This window comes from Dermacentor albipictus, chromosome 5 (assembly GCF_038994185.2).
Source record: "Dermacentor albipictus isolate Rhodes 1998 colony chromosome 5, USDA_Dalb.pri_finalv2, whole genome shotgun sequence".
Lineage (NCBI taxonomy): Eukaryota > Metazoa > Arthropoda > Arachnida > Ixodida > Ixodidae > Dermacentor > Dermacentor albipictus.
Genome location: NC_091825.1, coordinates 24980202 through 25002587, shown reverse-complemented (window position 1 = coordinate 25002587; position 22386 = coordinate 24980202). Strand labels below are relative to the sequence as shown.

The following is a 22386-nucleotide window of genomic DNA, read 5'->3' as shown; positions in this document are numbered from 1 at the left end:
AGCTTCTATACAGTGCAATGGCACTGATTATGATCCTGTTCCATTAGCTTAATGTGTGCACTCATGACCACGATGTCTGTGGCAGGCCATGCGAGTTGCAGCACCTATTCCCTCATTGGAACTCAAGTTCTGAGTCGTCTTTCCATTTCCTGGAGCTATGTGGGTGTGAAACCCATCACACCCGGGATGCCTCAATAGCTAAGTAGTGCCAGATGTAGGTCGCTTGCTTTTCCAAGCAGGTCCTTCGCTGTTTGGACCATTGTTTCAGACTATCCATTTGACTGAGTTAAGTGTTTCTTGGGTGAAGTGGTCATGAGGGTCACCGTAGCTTTCGGCAACGTTTGTGAGGTCATGAGAGAAAACTGGAGGGCCATTTTCGAATCTCGCAACTTGAAAGATTGCACGTTGAGCAAATAGGCTCTTCAGTACCTCTACAACTACAGTAGCAGTTGAATTTCAAAGTGCAATCCCCTTGGGGAAGTGAGAATAATGAAATGGAACCTTGATATCATGAAGTTGATCTTGCAGTGAAAAACTTCATTAAATTGTGAATTTCATCAAATCTAGGTTTTAAAGTTTCTGCATAACAAACAACTTCACAAATTCCCAGACCATTCCTGGTGGATAGTACCTATCTTTTTAGTAAGCACTTATAAACAGTTTCTGAGAAGGCGAAGCCATAACAGTACAGATATGAGTGGCAGCACGTATCGAGAGCAACGCATCAACGTGGTTCACGGCGCCCCAGATTTGCGTGTGCTGCGTCGCGCGTCACCGTAAATCTCGAACACCATAGCTGACCACACTTAGTGCTTGCAGCCAGCACCCACAAATTAAAGACAAAGGTGTAAAAAAAATACAGTTATTCATCCCCAGCAAAAAAAAAAAGGGAAACTAAAAGGTAAGTGACAGTCTTGTCAGAAAGGTGGATCATTGATGGCAATAGCAAATGGAGCATTGATGGCAATATCACAGAGAGAACTACATGAAGTAAGGGTAGTAGTTTTATTGGAGTCATGTGGCGCGCTCAGGCAAACATTAACAGATCTCACTCGATGACCACAAACTCAGTCTCAACGCGAGGGAGCACTTTGCACCGTGTCTCGGAAACTTGAGACTACGCTACCATGAACACTAGACGGATGGGAACAACAAAATTCGCATGAAGGCACCAAGTATTTTGGCTCAGACTTTGTATTTGCCATGGAGAGATCACCTCGAAGATAGGGCATGTGGCCCACTCACGGATGCAGAAGAGGAGGAGACGCATGCACTAGGAGGAGAAGCCCCCCTTTCTCTTCTCCCAGTACGTGCTCGATCTCGTCGCCGCGCATTCACTCCCTCCCCCATCCCCCTTGCACACAAGGAATTGTCAGCTCATGTTTCTCGGAGCACTACAAGCTGCTGCATGCCCTGCAGCCTCCGCAAGTTGTTTACAACCATGACAAATGGCGCTGCGGTGTTTCCTGCCTACCACATACCGACGCGTGGGCTTTGAAATCAGTATTGCCGCTCAAACTTTTTGTGTAGAAGGGCGCTTGAAGTAACTTTTGCTTCAGCTGACATATTTATAAATTTTTGCTGGAGTCATACAGGCTCCAAGTACATGCTTGAAATGGCCGAAAACTTCGTTAAATCAAAACCATGTGATGAAACGACTTTATTAAATAGCGACAAGAAGTATGCAGTTTTCAATGCAACTAAGATCAGGAAATGAAGATACTTCGTTAAGAATTGCAAATGTTGTTAAATCGAGGTTCGTTTTATTTAGGTTTCACTGTATTCCACAACAAGCAAAAATTTTTGTCCCTTGATGAGGAAGGGATGGATAAAAAAAGCCTCCCACAGTCTACTCGACATGGTTCACTGCCCATGATTGGGCACAACGGATGCAATGGCAGACCTGCTAACTTTCCGTATTTGTCTGGGTGATTCCCAAATTCTTACCAATTCTCCTAATTGTACAGACACAGCCATAAATTTACCCAAAAAGTGCCCCAGCGGCACAAAAAAAGAAAAGAAAAAGCCCACATCATGCAGGCTTTTGAGTTGTGTATGACAGCTCATCAGTACAGGGGAACAAAAAGAAATTTTTTAGTTCTCAGCGCCTGACTTGCCTTACATCTTGTATATATGCGCAGAAGTTCTACATCTGGCAGCAAAAGGTAGCATGAAGTGACAACAAGCCCTCAGAGGGAAAAAAAATTTCTTGTGTTTTGCCTTCTTTGCTTAAATAAGTAGTACTTATTGACTGTACCTAAATGAAGTTATGCAAATCCCACGTACTGGGAAAAATCTGAAGTTATGCGAAGCATTTTGCAGGTAGGTGGGCTATGGTGTCAACCCTGTGTGACGGTGCGCTTTGACCAGCTCTTTGACTTTTTCGACGACTTTGAGCTGGCACTCCTTGTGGAGCTGGACATGTTGAGGGCTAGAAAGGGCGTAGGCCTGCCTAGCTTCTCGATCATTGCAAACACGTTCCCCTTCCTGTGCACCCAGTAGTACGCCATCCTCGAGCCCCTGAGCAAAGCAGAGTTCAAGTTGATGCCCTTTTCAATGAAGCTGTAGCCCTCAAAGTGCTTCCTTATTATCGTCAAAAGCCAGGTTCATCAACGCAACTCGCTGTAATGATGCTGCCCTGCTGGAGTTTGGCACAGTGTTGTTGTACTAAGACTTCATGAGCAGCACAAAGGAGCAGGCCTCGGTGCTTGATTAAATAGCCCAATAAATATGGGAAAGGCCTCGAAAGTGCCAGATGAGCTTGGAGAGGAATGAGGAGGCGGCACATTGCTGTCCAGCGATTGGAAATCAACACTCGCGGGAAATTTGCATTTGAATCGCGGTTCATGCGGAGGCAACCACCACCCGATGTTCTACAGCCGAGGTGCCCGGATCTTTTTTATGGGCACCACATCGCTGAAGTGCAGGTAGTACGCAAGCATCAGGGGTGAGGGTCAAATGACAAAGCTCAAATGCAGCGATGCTGCTACCGCAACGGCATTGCCAACGCATGCCTTTACCCAGCGGCTCAAGTTGGTGGGCACTGCCATAACGGCAGTGTGGATGGATGGATGAATGGATGGATGGATGGATGGGTGGATGGATGGACGGATGGATGGACGGACGGATTGACGGACGGACGGATTGATTGACGGATTGATTGATTGATTGATTGATTGATTGATGGATGGATGGATGGATGGATGGATTGATTGATGAATTGCTTGATGGATGGATTGATTGATTGATTGATTGATTGATTGATTGATGGATGGATGGATGGATGGATGGATGGATGGATGGATGGATGGATGGATGGATGGATGGATGGATGGATGGATTGAAAGTGCCTGAAGTTGCAAAGAATACTTCGCATTAAAAATGTTTTCTTCATGGAGCAGTAATTAAACCTTTTCATTCACTTCTGTGCACGCATTTAAAGAGAAAAAAAAATCACTTCTGTGAGCATTTGAACACTGTGGTTATTTTGCTGTGTCCTGTGTTGCGCTGTTTATAGGTGCTGTTTAACAGAATGGAGGCCATTATGATCTGTGGTGCAAATCATCGCTACGTCATTTGCTTGTGCGCAGGTACAGCTTTGACTCCTGGCGCGAGTACTCGTACCTGGATGAAGAGGAGAAAGAGAAAGGCGAGAAGTAAGCAGGCTCACTCCTTCGCTCGTCCTCATGCTCACATATTGTAGCAGCCACCAGAGACAGACAGTGCAAGAATTGGTTTATTGTGGGTTAACTTTTGCCCATAAATGAAGGGTTAAGCGCTACTGTGGAATCCGGATTATTCTACTCTCTTGGGAGCATGCAAAAATGTCCTGTTACCCAGGCAGCAGAAAATTTGTCTATAATACAATAGATATGTTCATATGTTTTTGGGGAAAAAAAAGAAAACTCGAGAAATGACATACTGACTAAATCCAGAGCATCGCGCAGATTGTTATGGCACGAGACGCCGACGTGCATGGAGCTGGTGGTACTACGGCAGCCCGAGACACATTTTGTTGTTTTCCTGTTGCGTGGTGTTTTAAGAGGGTGACAGGAAACCGAAACGAAATCGAGCTGGTGGGCAACGCCGGATGCCTCCAAAGCGAAACGAGATGCCCACATCGCCGCACCTGCAGCATTGAACGGCAGTGCATGTGGATTATCGCCTACTAAAAGCATGCAGCACGCTACCAATGACACTACGCACCATGCACTGTAAAACAGATAGGTGAAGATGCCTATCGCAATAGGTTTGGCGGTGATAGCTGCAAATGTGGCGTGCGATGACCCAGACAGAGATTTGCTGGTACCGGAATACTGCACTGTCATTTTCACGTGAGACGGGCGGCTATATACCGTTTTCAATCATGCCTTTTCTTGTTCCCGTGTTATCTAGCAGCCAGAAAACATATACAACCTCAATCTGCAGTCGGGAACGGCGGCGCGTTTCTGTTATTGCCTGTTAAAAGCTTGTGCTACACTTCTGATGGCACCATGCGCTGTGAAACATATGGGCGAACATGTTTATCGCAATAGGATTGGCGGTAATAGCTTTGAATACCGTGTGCGACCACCCCGGAGAAGGTCTGCTGGTACCGAAATGAGAAACAGTGCACACCGGTGTTTTCGTGTGAGACGGGCGGGCGAGTATTGCGGTGAAGCTGCTGCGGCAAGTAACCATATACAGTCAAACCTTGATATATCGAACACGGATATATCGAATTATTGCGTATATCGAACACTTTCTATATCACGTGGAAAATCGCATGCATTTTTAATTTTTTATTTCGAACGGGGCCGGATGTAAAATGGATATATCGAACTCCGCCGCCCCAGACCAAGTGCGCTCTGTTGACAGGAGGCGAGCTTTCCCGCAACACTCTCAAAGATAGCGGCGGCGCGATGGGCGTTCCAGCACGAACTGGCACGACAGCTCCCACATCGGTTGCGCCGAGGGCGCCATTTGAACGTAGCGGCGTACACACGCGGCGGCTTGGAGCCAGCCACGGCCGGTTTCGAGGGGAGCGCGCGCTTCGGGCGCTTCTCTAAAGCGCGCGCTCCCCGGCCGTAAGCCAGCCCGGCCACCTCAATCACGCGTGCCCGCGCCCCCGCCGTGCGCGCGTGATCGAGGCGGCCGTGAAGCCAGTTGGAGCGCTTTGTCGGTGCTGAGCCACACAGCATGTGCATTGAGGACTTCGTTGGCGGTGACGACAGCACCGGAACAGTGGCGGAGTCAACAGACGTGGAGATCGCGGCAGAAGTGACTGCTGAGCGGCCAAACGAAGACGCTGCCGAGGCTGATCCAGCAAGCGCTGATGTTGCCCCGCTCCCGACTGCAACTGAGGCTGTAGCTGCTTTGGCCGTTGTACGCCGCTACTGCGGCGCAATAGAAGGCACTGGACCGTCTCTTGTGGACCGTTTGGACTATGTTGAGGACGCCGTGGTCAAGCACGCGGTTGCCAATATGAAGCAGGCTACGCTGCTTCAGTACTTTCAGCGAACGAAATAAATACTTTGTTTGAAGCTTCATGCGAGTATCTATTGCGCCAGGATTGGTTCATTGATTGATTTGTGCTAGTTTTTGACGCGTTTCTTACGTGATTTTATATATCGAATTCTGGCTATATCGAACTGTTTTGCGATCACCGCGCTGTTCGATATATCGAGGTTCGACTGTAGTGTTCTCGACCGCTCACGCATTTTCTTGTTTACGTGGAATATAGTGACCCGAAAACGTATCATACAATCGCAGTTTAGCGACGTACTGAACATTGCTGCTGAAAAATCTTGCTTTCCGGGAACGTGTGGGTCCGTAAAAAAATGAGTGTAACTCCACTGGGTCACTTTTGGTGTTCTCGATTGCGAACGTTCGCGCTGAGAAAATGTACGTAACGAGAGCGTATCAACGAGGTTCTACAGTACAATGTTCCACGGGAAAGAGTTGCGAGGAGCCTCAATAGTGAGACAACAGACCTAAAATGTTTATTTCAATTTGTCAACTTACCTCGATGAAATTTGGCATACGGGTGCATCATTGAATGGAGATTTCAAAAGTGCAAACAGATTTCAAATATCTCATCTAGAAAGGAAGGTATGACAGTGTCATATTGCTATTAAGTAGTTTATTACGGATCGTTATAGTAATTTATTATTCTAATAGCTATTTTTCAGAAATATGTACTTATTCTGAAAGGTCCACCACACAGGCTAAAGTTCACAAAGTTTTTATAGAGCTATTTTATTTATCAAAAATAATTGTGAACTTGGAAATAAAAAATTACCTAGATTGCATATCACCTAACTACAGTGAAACCTCGTTATACCATAGTTGGCCTGAGCTCAAGAAAAGTACTTACTAAACAGTAGTACTGCTTAACCGAAGAAGATCGCCACTTATCTGTCAAAAATGGAACTCGGAGAGAGCGCGATGAAAGGGGAAAAAACATGCAGTATTTATTCACTTCGCTGACAAAAGTGTTATTTTCCTTTGATGCCGCAGCGGCCTAACAGCGACAACCGCTGCCTCAAACTTAAGCTGTGAGCCAGCTTTTTAGCCAGCCCCCTCTTCCCAGCAAACACTCGCATGGCAGATTCCTCATTGGCATTTCATATTCTCTGTGAATGAACACAGTAGCACTGCAGATGTCACAGGGCGCCTTTTTCATTGCGGGGTGCTGTTCTCGTCGTGACGATTGCATTAACAAGGCTGACGTAACGCACAGCTTCAGCCACTGTCGGGCCTGGATCGCCCGTGGTGTCCCTTTCCCTGTCGTGCTCATCACTGTCGCTAGGCGACACTTCGGCTACGACAGAGGCGACAATGGCGAAAAGTCGAACCTCGTAGCCGACATTTCTTCGCGGTCGCAGCAGCACTGCCGAACAACTTCACATTCCAAATGCCACGCACCGTAGTCAACAGTACTTCCGTGCCACATGCCAGCGCCGACTTCGTGTCACATTCAATAGCATGAATGATGTCTAATTTTTCTTCTATGCTGAGCACCCGCCGCCTTTTTATACGAGCTTTGGCATGAGGCGAGTCCTTGTTTGCACGACGTCAGAACACTCTCTGGCTCGGCGTCGAAATGATGTTGATGTGGCTTCACACGCAAACACGCAGGGCGCTTGGAGGCCGTTGTTCTGATCCATTCGTTCCCCCCCCCCCCTTTTTTTACATTTGCTATAACACACTAGATGAATTGTGCACTTATTCATGCACCATGCGCTTTTTATGTTGTCGGGGGCTTTAAATTATGTACCATATTTCTTCTCGTTATTTCCGCATTGCTTAGCGTCCTCTTCTTTACTGCTATTATATGCACAAATTTTTATTTACCATGTATTGTACTTTTTCCATTTTCATCTGGTTGTGTATGCATTGTTCGGATTTTTTGCCCCCCTTTACACAATGCCCTACAGGCCTGTAAGGTACCTTAAATAAATCTATGGTTCCGATTTCTGAGGCTTGTTGTTCTGTCGGGCGACCTGATAGAAACGATGTACCGCCGCGTTTGCACGACGAAAAGTGGAAACACTACGTGTTAACCGATACGTACGCAATAAGCTGGTGTGGTTTATGCGAATACAAAACACATTATGGTCAATGGCCGCTGAGTCAGGGACTTGACTTTACTTCTTTAAAACGAAACTAGTGTTTAAGCAGATACGGTTTGTTTTACAGTACAACTGTATCAAGATTTTAAAAAGAAGAAAGCTTTAGCCTGTGGTTGAGTTACAGAAAAAAATGATACCAAGTTTGTTTAAATGCATACATAGAAATGTCCTCAAAACTTCCATAACGCCTGAGGCACTTCACATAAAAAAGAAAAGCTGAGAAAATCATGTTCAAAGTTTTGCAACTGTTTTTGAACCTGTGAGCAAAATAAAAGCTTTAGAATGAAGCTGAGCTCTTGGTAAACACAATGAAACCAAATTTATTGAGATTGGTTCAGAGAAACATGAGGCACCTCCATTGGTTTTCTTTTTTTTATATATAAAGTGGGGCCAATTCTTTGCTCGTATGCCACAGCATTTCTTTTCAAGGTGCGAAAACGGCACCTCCGCCTTAAAACTTGCCACGGTTGACCATACATACACAGTTCCACATCGTGCTCAATACGAATTGTAACCCGTGGATGCAGTCCCAAGTCATTAAGGTTTCTAAATTTCTAAGCGAGTATGCTGTCTCCGCTAATAAGGACATCATTGGTGTACCTAGTCTCAAAACGGCATCTAGAGTGCAAGAACTGACGGTGCATCGAAAGTTGTGTGAACAAGTGCCAGCGTATCCTCTATTGTTCGGTATGGTTTGCTAAATAAAATGACACGCACAACGTTTGCATCATCACATGGTTCAAGACTCCACGACATAGGGCTTTGCTAAACTGCCAATGCAGTGTGGGATTGTGCGACACAGGCGCGATCACGCCGTCTCGCATGCCAGCTCTGATCATTGCAACAAGTGCTTCCCCTTTCTAGCCACATCATCAGATAATGATTACACTTTGCTTTCCATATGCGAGTGCAGTTTCAAACTTCTTGAAGCAAGTGTCATAACCACTGCTTGTGATAACGGTAGGATCAACAATAGAATGGCAAATCAACTTTGAAGCAGGCATAGCAGGCAAGCACGCTGCCCGCCGAGACAGTGCACCCCTCAGCATGCTGGCACTTTGAGCGAATAGCAGGGCCACTTACATCGTGAACTTCGTCAGACCGTCCCCTGACTTGTTTGTGCTTTTCCTAAGCGGTCATCATAGGCGAGAAGGGTGGGAACGAAAACGTGGTACCAGGGTCCTTCAATACTTTTCATCTGCTCATGAAACTTCCGTGTAACACTATAGAAGAGCTTCATATAGCGCCCACAGTGCATGCATCGCAGCACTGGTGCAAGCAGAAGGTGGACTAGAGTACACGCCAAACGGACGCCACAGGCAGTCTGTGCACAGACTCGCTATTGCGCAACGATTGACTGCCTGTATTGGCGGGTGAAAATTGTTGACACAATGTGCAAATCGCCACCATGTTTCTGTACAGTGTACAGAAACTTAAACGCGAACAATTTTGGAACTACTGCAACGCCTTGTTTCATTTCCAGGTTCAACTGCGTTCTCAAAAGGGGCTTAATTTATGATTCAAATTGTACACATGGACTCCTCCATGGTTAGAAACCGACTACAGAGCAAGTTCACGTTGCACTTTTATGTACAGTAGGACCTCATCCGTGCATCTTCGAAAAAAATGCGAGAGAGGATGTACTAACTGGAAAAACATACAAGCCGAAGTAACTAAAAAAAATTCGACAGGCTCAACTATTGTCGACATCTACCTAATGGGAAGCGTCGTGCAGATCGTTGCGGCACGAGATGCCATTGCGTGTGGAGCTGGTGATGCTGCGGCAGCCCGAGACATGTTTTGTTGTTTTCCTATTGCATGGTGTTTTAAGAGGGTGATGAGAAACCGAAACGAAATCGAGCTGGTGGGCGACGCTGGATGCTGCCAAAGTAAAACGCAATAGGTCTGGCTGTGATAGCCATAAATGCAGCGTGTGACGATCCAGCTGAAAATTTGCTGGTACCAAAATAAAAAACTGTGCGCACCATCATTTTCACGTGAGACGGGCAGTTATACACTGTTCTCGATCGCACACGCCTTGCACTTTTTCTTATTCACATGGTATCCAGCGGCTGGGAAACATATATGATCGCAGTCTGCAGCAGGAAACGGCGTCGTGTTTCAGTTATCGCCTGCTAAAAGCGTGTGCTATACTTTCAATGGCACCATGCTCTGTGAAACAGATAGGCAAAAATGTTTATTGTAATACGTAGGATTGGCGGTGATACCTGTGAACGCTGCGTGCGACAACCCCAGAGATTCGTTGGTACCGAAATGAGAAACTAAGTGCAAACTAGTGTTTTCACGTGAGACAGGTGGGCGAGTATCTGTATGCTGTTGCCGATCGTGTCTGCCTCGCGAATTTTCTTGTTTACATGGTCTAGTGGCCGAAATTGAACATACAGTCACAGTTTGGCACTGTACTGAACGTTGGTGCCAAAAGATTGTGTTTTCCAGGCACACATCAAACGCTAAAGAAATGAGCAAACTCCAACGGGTCATTTTTGGTGTTCTCGATCGTGAATGTTGGCACCGGGAAAACGTATGTAACAAGAATGTATCAATGAGGTTCTACTGTAATTGAGCTTAAGAAAACCTGAATTTCAAATGAACAAAGCTAACCTGCGGATAACTAATCAAACGAATAAGTAATTAGTGAACTAATCGCTAATTACCAAATTACTAAAGTTATTGCTAGGTATTACTAAATTATAGCTAAGTAATACTAAGTAAATACTAGTTACCAACTAATTACTAAACTAACAAAGCTACTGAAACATATAGGTAATTACTAAATGAATTATAAGCCTCATAACTAATTAAACTAACTAAACTCTAAACCTAACTTAACCCTTTGAGGGTCGAATTATTTTGAAGAAAACTTTCCCGGGTGGTCAAATTATTTTATTGCGGATATTGAATGTACAAGATGTATAAAGTCGGGAATAAATAGTAAAAAAAATTAGGGAACAGTATTTTGGTGTCGGCATCACTCAGAACTGCAATATGTTCAATAGTATTTTAGAGTGTGGTACTCCTTGAAAAACGAGTCTCCGCGCAGCCGCAGAGAGCGAGAATACCTCATGAGCAGCGGTGATAAACGAGCTAAGAGCCGTGCCAATCAAGATAGAAATCAACTTCCGCCGCCCCTGCGATAACGTGCCGACAAAGATAAAAATCACGTTTCGCGCGCCTCCGTTGCGGTGGAACCAAAACCGCGAAAGGGCGTTGCCGCTGAGAGCGAGAATACCTCGCGAGCGGCGGTTATAAACAAGCTAAGAGCAGCGCCAATCAAGATAGAAATCAACTTCCACAGCATTTGCAAGAGAGTGCCGACAAAGAGAAAAATGACGTTTCACGCGCCTCCGTTGCGATCACTCGGCGAAACCGAAGCCGCAGAAGGGGTGTGGCCGCAGTCTGAGCGACGCGCTGAAGCTTGAAGTCAGTTCTGTTTATCTCCCCAAGAAGGTAGCACAAATTTCAAACGCTTCTTGTAAGACCTAAGAGGTGGCAGCACCTCCCAGTAAGTGTGCATCGTCATTATGGCGCGAAATTTCAAACGGAGGGTCGAAACCGTACCCGTACGGCGAAGACCTTGCGGGACAGAAAACTGCCGCCTTACATGTACGGCGAAAACCGTCAAAGGGTAACTAAACCTAAAATTAACCTAACTTAACTAAATTAGCTAAACTCAATGATAAGTAATGTAACACACTACAGTAACAAAGCCAATTCACCCAATAAACTAAGTACAGAATAATAATTAATACAATAACTAAACTAAATAAATAAGGTAATTAACAAAAGTCAAACAAACCTGGCTAATTAAGTTATCTAACTGAAATAACAAAATTATTCACTTAGAACCTACCTATTATAACTAAGCATATATAGTTAACTTACGAACTAATCATATAACACTGAACTCGTTAAAGAGATTAACTAGACAAAGTGCAAATAGAGACAGCTGAATGAAAGCATTAGTGCAAAGAAGGCTACTAGGGCGGAGAGAAGTGACATCAATCATAAAACGGTGCCATGCATAATTTAAACAGAAACCCATCGCATATTAAATCATTTTGCCAGAAATTCCCATTGCATGTTCACTCAACAAAGATGCTGAAATAAATGTGGGAGAGGTGCCTTTTTCGTGAAAGATTTGCATGATCGGACAGGCTGGCCATCTGGTGTGGCAGATTGCTCACTGTCTACTTATGCCAGTGCCTCTGGTGCCGCCTTCTGTCCCTATATGGAACTTTCAGTGAAGTATCACGACCGGATGAAACGTATTCAAGGACCCTGCCGGAACTTTGAGCTTTCGAGCGATACCAAGATGGTGGCACTCAGCGATGGGAAAGACAAGAGATGGCTCTGTGAACTGCATTGTTTCTGTGCAAGTCCTTTCGAATTGTCTGTGCTGACAAATTTTTTTTTTCTTTCAGACACTTAAGGTGTGTTTTCAGCCAAATCATTTTGGTACGGCATAGATTAGGCATTGCAGAAACTGAAATGAATGGTTTCCAAAAACAGATTTTTTTCGCTATTTTCAGTGTTTTAAAATCTGCGTCGCCCCTTTAAGCTATAGTCTAATACTCTGTAGAACCCAGAAACCAAAACATCCAAAAAAGTAAATGCAATAAGAATATGGCATTGCAGGGGCCAAGCATATTTTATTGGAGAGATTTAGCATATTGTGCACCTACTATCTGCACCTGCCAGCATGCTAAAACATTGTTTTCTCACTTACAGACTTTAAAAAAATGGGTCAATCTCTTAAAGGCTTTCTTTGAACCAGCAGCAAGAACTCTCTTTCAAGTGCAGCAGTGTCTGCAGCAGTGTCACCTATGGCGGTGGTGCCTGCACAGACTAATCTTTGAAGGTTGTTGATGCCATGCAGCACATCCGCAAACATAGGTGCAACCATGACAGCGTCAGGGGCTCCCTTCTCATTGAACATGGCAGCATATCACCTTCAACCTGCCACCATGAAAGTGGCAGGTGTTGGCATGATACCACGAGCCGTGCGAAATCATAAATCCAACAACAGATGCATAAGAGGTCTTGTGCGCTCGCTCGCAAACAAAGCTCCAAGCTGTGTGCATGAACACTCATATCCGATACCATCTGCGTGCCTTCCGGTGGCTAACTGGTTCTATCTTCACATATGCTTTTGTGCTTTCTATGTGCGCTAGAACGGTATTCTCGGGTGATCAGTATTGCAGATAGTTAGCTAGCTTGGCATAGATAGCTAGCTTGGCACAATGCCAAAAAAAATGAATGCATCCAGGGACAGGAGCAGGCGCTGTCAAGAGAAAAAGGTGAGAGAGAGAAAGCACAATTACACGGCAACAAAGGTGGGTGCTGGTAGAGCAATGTAAAGAAGGGGGAAGGGAAACGAATGATGAGAGGGCAGTGAACGCGAGGGAAGAAAGAAGGAGGCAGGGAGGGAGCCCAGAAGCCAATTGGAGCTCTCTGCATGAGCTCTCCCCTTCATGACTATGAGGACGACACCACGAGGGAGCTGCCTGAAGCTGGCAGTGCTTGTCACGTGTATGCCATTGAGTTGACAGTTTTGCTCAGATCGTCGTATGCAACAGCACGTGCATAATCTAACACCCTATAAACGAGGTTTTCAATGTATTGTTTCTATAGGTAGTTTGCCGCAACGGCACTAACCTGTCATAAAACTTGGGATGTTGCAAGAGGGGAGGACATATATATAAATGGGGCCCCGCAGGGGCATCTGCATCAGCAGGCATTTGGTGCTTTGCAACACCACATACCCGAACACACGAGGGTTGGACCCTCCCGCATTTAACTGGGCGCGGCTTAGCCGTGTCCGGGGAAAAGGGGATCCTGGGGGTTGAGCCATTGCTGAGTGTCAGGACCTTTAAGGCCCCTCGGCGGAGGCAACACACCGCTTTGGCCTCGGCTTCACGTAGATGGCACCCTCAAACTAAGCCACATGGGGGAAATCAGTAGTTCCCTTTTTCTGTCTTTTTCTCCGTCCAACTTTCTTCTTTCTCGCACTTCCATCTTTCCTGTCTCCTTCTCATTTCTTAATTACTTCCGAGTTTCCTGGCAGCAAGGGTTAACCTTGTGTGAGTAGCCAACCTAGGTTATGTCATATTTGGTTATAATGGCAATGTACAGCAGGTGTTTGTGGACCCTGTTTTGCTGCAAACAAATGCTGCAATCTACTGCAAACAAATGACATGTATCTCAAGGCAAGCAAGCCAATACAGCATACATCAAGCATATTTATTTCTGAACCATGTATTGTTTACCTTGTAATAGCAGCCAAAGTCCACACAATGGCCTTGTTGTAGCAGGCAGCAGTTTCTATTTAGTCTGTGGAGTGTGTTGCTTTATACTGGTACCGTCCTCGTTACTTAAGTCTGGAACAGAAATTTTGACTGCATCAGAAATTGAAAAAGCACAATTTTGCAATATGAAATGCAAGAAGGTGTGACATTGCAAAAAGGTGTGACATATATATTGCAATGGTTTGCGACTACATAACACATGAAAATGTACACTGTCTGTTCTAGGGTGCTTAAGCAGCATGTTAAATAAATATTGCTACTGTCCATAAAATTTATGTCTGCCTAACTACAATGCATGTCAACAGCTTAAGTATTATTAATATCACAAATGAGAACATTTGTGCGCTCGTTTCTACACTAGAAGAGATCACACTGCTTGTTCCACAAGCAAATGCATGAAAGTCATGAAGCTATTGAAACCGATGCATTATTTTTCTGCACAAACGTGATGCACCGCTTCACTATCGCAAAAATAAATGCCCTGTGGTAAACCAAACTGAACAGCAAGAACATTTGGAACCAACAAGTACGAAATATGGGTGAATTATCATGCTTGCAATTGTTTAATACATTAAATTCTGTACTTTCACTTCATTTTACCAAAGGATTATTCGGTTTTGTGAACGAAAGAAGTTGCCAGCAGACTCAATGAAAAGATTTATATATATATTCATAGGGCTGCTCAGTCACCTATGGCCACAGCTACAATAAGATGAAAATTCTGATGCGTGTTGCGATATCACTGTCTCTTTCTTTCCTTATTGTGTTTGTAAAACGATGACATCGCAACTAAAGGTTTATTTAGGAAACAGCAACGGAGGGTCCTGGCTGCCCATATGTAATGTGGAATCTAGTTCGTTAGCTTGTCTCCCCCTGTAAGTTAATGAGACAAATATTATATAACGATTCAAGCAGCGGTGTTAAACGACTCGCCATTATTGCCGTTGTCAGCTGCAGCAGAATCTGGCTCCCGTTTCAATGCAGACGTGTTCCGAATGGCTCACGACCGAAACCTAGCTTTCGGGCTTACATGTCCTCTTGCAAACAAGTCACTTCACCCCAAGTTAAATAACGCGAGGCATCGAAGTGCAATGAAATAGTTTTAGCAGCAAAAAAGCAACCAGCCTAAGTGTTAAAACCAGCGAATCCGTGCCGCCGCGCACTTGAAAATACCAGTCAAAATTTTAAATCCAGGCCAGAGATCACGTGGAAGATTGATGATGCTGAACGCTATTTACATTTATATGACAAAAAACAATAAACTTACTAATTAAGAGTACAAGATCTAATTGGAAATGATAACTTTGTGCTCTATTTTATGTCATAAAAATGCTTCGATAATTGTAGGAGAAAGTTTGTAAGATAAAATTGAGCTTATTACGGCGCCTCTAGTGGGAGATATTGGAACTAACACAGGCATCCCTAAGGGTTTCTACTATGCTGGTTTTATTAGCAGTGGCGCACAATCGATTTTTTTGCCCTCTGTGGCCATTTGTTGAACTTGAGAGTGTGCTAGCGCTGAGCATATGCTGTGAGCACCTGCCGTGGCGATGAAGCGCTCAGCGGATTAGAGCTCGTGTGGAGAGGGCGCCTGGGGGCCACTACTCGGGAGGCCAATCAGTGCGCGTTCCGGTGACGCTTGCATGATGATTCGAGCCAGGGGGAGAGAAGCATGGTTTGTACATGAAATTAGCTTCGGTGCACTAGACATGTTCGCCATGTTGCCATTAGGGCGGTGGTTCCCGGAAATCGAGCTAAGCACAATGCCCGAGCTGGGGAACGAGGCACGGGGGGGGGGGCACTTCAATACCCACACATTGAGCCATTTATGAAAAAAAATTAAGGAAGAAAATGTCACTGAGGAGTTTACAACAATGTAAAAAGGTACATTGCACATCAGCTTGTTATAGTGGTAGTTTATTTTAACTAAAGAGAGCTTAGAAGCACATCTTAATTTAAATGCAAGTAAATCTACATATGTGGTTTTCAACATGTTGTAATTAATCTCTCACATCTATTCCTAATGCTTTTAAAAATGTCATGCCAGAATAGCGGCATAGTATGAGCATGCACTTTCTTTGTTCAGCCGTGAAGAGCGCCGCTGGATTGAGAAGCAGAACCGGGCAGCGCGGCAGAAGCGCAAGCGGGAGGAGATGCAACGCATCCGCCAGCTTGTCGGTGCGTGGTATTTATGTTTTCATCTGCCATACTGTTTTTACGAGTTCTCCACTTGGTTTTAATGCACATTGCTATTGTGTTTTCTTTCCATCCAATTTTGTAAATTTTCTTATTGTGATAGCATTTAATATTTAATCAAGGGAGCTTAGCATTCTATTTTGTTTTCCATTGATGTTGGGAATGCTTTTCATGTAATAGCATTTAGCATTCATTCGACGTAGCTTAGCATTCTGGATTATGATCAGTGTTCTGCGTTTTTGAATTAATTCGACAAACACTTACCAGTAAGTACATTTACTATTTGGAGTTATCCAAAAACCTACAAATGTTGGGGCCTTCAGTTGTGTTCAGTGTCACTATGCTGTGACTACATTTCCAGAAAAAGTATGAGAAGCAGAAGGTGTTCACCATGACAGCAAAATGCTCAAGCTCAGGTTCCCAGTGAAAAAGACAGAGGTGCTCTTAGTTATTAAGGAACTAGAAGCTGAATCTACTTACTCTTTTGCATCATGTGTACTGTGTCTTTGCTGTGTGCCTGGATCTGCTTCTAAGTCAATGTAATATGATGCATCTTCAATATGATGCAATGTATGATGCATCTTCAACATCACTTGTGCGGAAATTGACTGCATGCTTGAAGTTATAGACTATAGAGAATCATTCTGAGGTCACTATTTATAGCTTCCGAGGCTTGTGCTCTAGCATTCTAGAAAAGTGTAGCCATGCCATGCAGGAAAGCATCCCTTGCAACTTGTGTTGCACCAGCGAGTCATTCTAGTACAGTGCTCAAGTTGTGAGTCCAAATGTGAAGAAGGAACTGCCAGTCATATTCGATACATAGGAGCAGTTGTTTCCTGCCATCGGAGCTTGACACCACCTGGCTGGCAAGAGAGTTCTTAATATAGGGTGTTATGACATTGAAAAAATCAAGGAGCCCCTAGTTTTCTGGATGATGCATGTGCCAGACTGGTCGGTGCTTTCACATGCTGCACTGGACAGCTTTTTCCTGTATTCAGCGCATTCGTTGAAAGGATGTTTTCAATGTTTGAATCTAAATTGAAAACAGCACACTGCACTGACCTATTAAACATTGGCAAGTATGTATGCATAAGCAGTAAATAAAAAAAAAATTCCTGGCGTTATACTGCATTTTATTAATATCTTTTTTTTTTCTTGTGATCAAAGTCACTTTTCAAGGTATGGGTAAATAATGCCCATTATTATAATAGACTGAAAAGATAATAATCTACAGATGTATTTGCAAGACAAGGCACACAATGCTGCAGCAGCGGTAGGGCTAGCCCATGCACAGCAGATAGCCACACTGTCTCGTGGTCATCGCCCAAGAGCCAACCACTGAATTGTCAGCGTATCAAAAATGACAATCACTCGTAACAATATTAGTGTACGATACAGTAGGGAATAAACCTAAAAAGATTTTAAAAACTCGAGAATTTTATTGTCATAAAAGAAAGCTTTAGTTAATGACTAACACTGAAATGCACCCCCCGTTTTGCCTCAAAATAAACTCCGAAAACACACAACCTTAGTTGTAATCGCCAATATATGGGAAAGGGTGGGAAGCCCTAGCAGGCGAAGAGGACGAAAATAGGTCATCAGTCAACAAAAAGTGGGTCAGGGGTGGGGATGTGAGGCAAGTGATTACATCAGCTCCATGACAGTGCTGCATCATCCTTTTCACTTTCTGGGCTGCTCCAGTCAAGTTGCGAATTCATCACCCTCGCAAGAAGGCAGTCTTGTCCAAAGAGGAGGCAGCCTCTGCTGCAACAGAGAAACGATATGGCCAGGTTGAAGCAGCATGGACACATTGGGCTGCTGAAACTCCTAAGCAGTGTGCATAGGTGCTTTACTGAAATCTGCTTCTGTGATTTCACTCTTCTTTGTATCACACAGGGCCAGTGCGACAGCAGTCGCTTGCTATTGCTTTTATTGCAGCCCTAACAGTCGGAGTTGTGACGCACAGTTCATCAGGAGTCACAACCATGAGGGTTTTAGGCCAATGAGTGCAAGGGCGAGCCTTTCAAACTGAACACATTTATTGTGTTCCATTACCGTTGGCACTTCATTTTTTGAAAACTTTATTGCTCACCAGGGGTGATGCAGGATTAAGAAAAACATGGCTCCTTGACATGATCTTTGATTTGCTGATATGTGACTTGCTGGGACCTGCGTTATAGCTGCCAACTAGAGCACTGCACAGGCCGTTTCTTTTTGGCCCGGGCCCAGCCTGAGCCCGAAAGTGCTATGTGGCGGTCCGCCTGAGCCAGACTCTGTAGTTTCAAACCTGACCTGTACCTGACCTGGGCCCAAAGGATTCCGCTTTGGCCCGTTAGCCCTTGAGCCGAAGTATCGTGCAATTCTCAATAATTGGGAAGATACCATCCGCGGCACATTACGTTTTTTAGAGATAGTTTTGACTGTTTCAGGACTTCGTATGGTGTTGTTGCTGAAAAATGAACAGGTAAAATGCAATGACAGTATATTGACACAATGATGTAGGGCTCCTGCACCGCGGGACGACGCACGCAAAGGTCAGCACCATGAAAGACGACGAAGCGCATAAGCTGCATGCTCTTCTTCTGGCCCACATTAATGAAAAGTGTCTATTTTGCAAGACCCCGTCTTCAATTTATGTTACATTTTTCTGGTGGAGATGCGGGGTACATGCGACCACTCCCAGATCGAACACCTTCTACGCCCAATACGAAGTCCGGTCGAGCTGACTCCTGTTCACGTATGGACAAGCTGTCAACTTCAAGGACTGCCACCTGAGCACGAGGCTCTACCCAATCGAGTCAGAAGGATGAGTACATCGGTTCTGTCTTCTTCCTAACTGCACGGACCGAGGTCGTCCTTAACCTGCCACGAATGCCTACATCCTTCCATAGGGACACCTTCGAGAATGTAGAGGCCTGGCTCGATCACTTTGAGCGTGTCGCAGAATTCAACGGCTGGACTCCAGAGCGCAAGCTACGCAACGCCCACTTTGTCCTCGAGGACTATGCGCGGACACGTTTTGAGAACCGTAAGGCAGCCCTATCGACATGGGACGAATTCCGCCAGCAGCTAATCAGCACATATGCCAGCCTCGATCGCAAGGAGCAAGCTGAATCCGCAATTCAGGCGAGAGTACAGTGGCCAAACGAAAGCATCGCAATGTCTGTCGAAGATATGTGCCAACTTTTCTGACGCGCAGATTCGTCCATGCCGGAAGAAAAGAAGCTCAGGAACTTGATGCGTGGTGTCAAGCAAGAGTTATTTGGTTCCCTAATACGCAACCCACCAAAGACCGTTGCAGAGTTTCTCGCAGAAGCCATGTCAATGGAAAAGCCACTGCAGCAGCAAACAAAGAAGTACAACCGCAATGTGTCGACCCTATCGCGTGACCCTTTCACTATACCCTTGGACAATACCGACACTTTGCGGGAGCTCTTAGACGTGTTGTTCGAGAAGAGCTCCAAAAGCTTCAGGTGGCTCCGGTATCGGTACCGCGGCTCACTCTGGCTGAGGTCGTTCGGGAGGAAATCAGGCAGGCAGTCCAAGTCCCAGAGTGAAGCGAGACACCACAGCACGAGGTACAGCAGCCACAACGTCGCATGTCGCATGCGGAAGCTGCGCGAAGTTCGTTGTCCCCGGTTTTTCATGATGTGAGCGACATCCCAGACTTTCATGGTGTGCGCGCCATTGAACAAGCTCCTGGCGACTTCAGGCCTCACGGCATGCCATTCGTGGCTGAAACACGACCACTCCGCAAGAGCGACGTATGGCGCACTGCAGACCTGACTGTGTTTTCATTGCGGTGAAGCCGATCACCTCTACAGGGCATGTCCTTACCGCCGAGTTGCGCTCCGTGGATTATCACTGAATGCGCCGTGCCCACGCAATGGTGAATGCCCCCTGGAGATTGAAGCCTACCTCGCAGATGCCAGGACGTCGTTTGCCCCACGATTCCATGACCCTCGGTCATTATCACCCACCTGAAACAGGTCTTCCAGCCCCCTCTTCACGCCATGCGCAACAAGGCATCGCTCACCCAGCCCTGCCTCCCAGGAAAACGGAGTCCAGCGACCTGCGTAGGTGAGGTCGCTGACGTTGCGATAGCTGAAGATCCTCCACTACGACGACCGCGATATGACGCAATTGAGACGCAGAGAAAGCAGTGTAGTTCGGTGTCAGTATCCTGCGATATACCAGTTACCATAAATGACCACGAAGTCACGGTGTTAATTGACACGGGTGCGGACGCGTTTGTTATGAGCCAGAATCTCGCGCGTATACTGAACAAAGTTTCGACGCAATGGACCGGGACTCAGATTCGTACTGCAGGAGGCCACCTCATAACTACACTGGGCCGGCGCATAGCAGGAGTCAGCATTCGGGGCTTCACTTACATTGGCGACTTCATCATTCTTCCTGAATGTTCAAAGGACCTTATACTCGGCATGGATTTTCTTCAGGTGAACGGTGCCATCGTCGTCCTGCAAGAGTCTAGAGTCAGCTTCGCTGCCATGCAAGCCATAGCGAACAGTAATGACGACTGTGACATTGCGCTTCGCATAGCTGATGATTATGTCACGTTTCCAACCAAGAGCAGCGTGCTTACCCTTGTCCGATGCGACATGGAGGACGATGCCAAAGGAATCGCTGAGGCAAACGTCCCCCTGCTTCTTGAGCGCCACATTTGCATAGCCAGAGGTTTTCTTCAGGTGCGAAACAAATGTTCAGCCGTTTTGCTAACAAACTTTATCAACGAGTATTGGCATGTATTACGAGGAACTGTAATCGCATTTCTTCGCGAAATCATTGGTGTTACTGACATTACCACATAGGAAATGGCATCGTCTCAGCAAGTTACCCTGCCTAAAAGAACGGATTCACGTTAATGCTGCTCTGCCAGACCATCAGAAAGACCGTCTACTGAGTCTCGTGAATGAATTTGCAGACTGTTTTTCAACGTCATCCAAAGTACAAGCACGTCCATCACAAAGCACCGCATTATTATGGACGAGTCCGCACATCCTGTTTGTCAGTATCCTTACAGAGTATCTCCAGTGGAAAGGGAAGCGATCAAGCATCAGGTGAAAGAGATGCTCCAAGATGACGTGATCCAGCCATCCACAAGCCCGTGGGTCTCCCCTGTAGTGCTAGTCAGAAAGAAAGACAACCCACTACGATTCTGTGTAGATTACAAAAAGTTGAACTGTGTCACCAAGCACCATGTTTATCCATTGCCACGCATCGATGACGCATTGGATCATCTACAACCTTTCAAGTTTTTTTCTTCATTGGATCTTAAATCAGGGTACTGGCAAATCGAAGTTGATGAGCAGGATTGTGAAAAAAACGACGTTTGTGAAATCTGACGGGCTAATGAGTTCCAAGTTCTCCCCTTCGGTCTCTGTTCAGCACCTGCCACCTTTCAGCGGATGACGGATGCCGTGCTTACTGAACTCAAATGGCAAACCTGCCTCGTATACTTGGACGACATCGTCATGTTCTTGAGCACAATTGACGAACATCTCGCACCACTTGAGAGTGTCCTCGCGGTGATCCGTACTGCCGGCTTCACCATCAAGCCTGAAAAATGCTACTTTGGGTTGCAAGAGCTCAAATTTCTTGACCATGTCGTTGGTCCTACAGGTGTCCGACCAGACCCCGACAACTTAGCTGCCATCGCCGAGTTTCCACCACCCACAGACAAGAAGGCTGTCCAATGCTTCCTTGGTTTGTGTGCATATTATAGGCGCTTTGTCGAGGGATTCTCCAGAATTCCTGAGCCTCTGACACGGCTTACACGTGATGATGTGCCTTTAATTCGGGCGGACAAGCAGCAGCAGTCGTTCAATGAATTGTGCAAGCGTTTGCAAGCGGCCCCAATACTTGCTCATTTCGACGAAGACGCTCACACTGAAATTCATACTGATGCCGGCAATGCGAGTCTCGGTGCAGTTCCTAAACCCATTAAACCCATTATACTCGTGCGTTAACATTCGACATCAAAGCCTGGGCTACATTTGCCAAATATTTGAGCTGTCCACTAGCGTGTCCGATGTTGAGGTCACGTGATCAAGAGATAGCTAGAGTGGCAGGGCTGGGGGGGAAGGGGGGAGGAGCGTGTTTCTCCTCCTTGGCCGTAGTACAGGCTGTGCATCGCTGTTCACACTGCTGAAGCCACCGTAGATGCTGTGGGGAACTAGCAACACTGAATCACATAATATGGGACTGCGAGGAGGACAAGCCTCCTCCTA

At 45.7% G+C, this 22386-nt stretch overlaps 1 protein-coding gene across 1 annotated transcript in view; it reads left to right on the top strand.

Annotated features, from left to right (window-relative positions):
• LOC135898298 (dnaJ homolog subfamily C member 2) overlaps nucleotides 1-22386 on the top strand; it is a 139531-nt gene that overhangs the window by 46110 nt on the left and 71035 nt on the right. The window contains exons 7-8 of the mRNA XM_065427170.1: nucleotides 3591-3656; nucleotides 16026-16117. Coding sequence (XP_065283242.1) covers nucleotides 3591-3656; nucleotides 16026-16117 — 158 coding nt within the window. The remainder of the gene's footprint in view (nucleotides 1-3590; nucleotides 3657-16025; nucleotides 16118-22386) is intronic.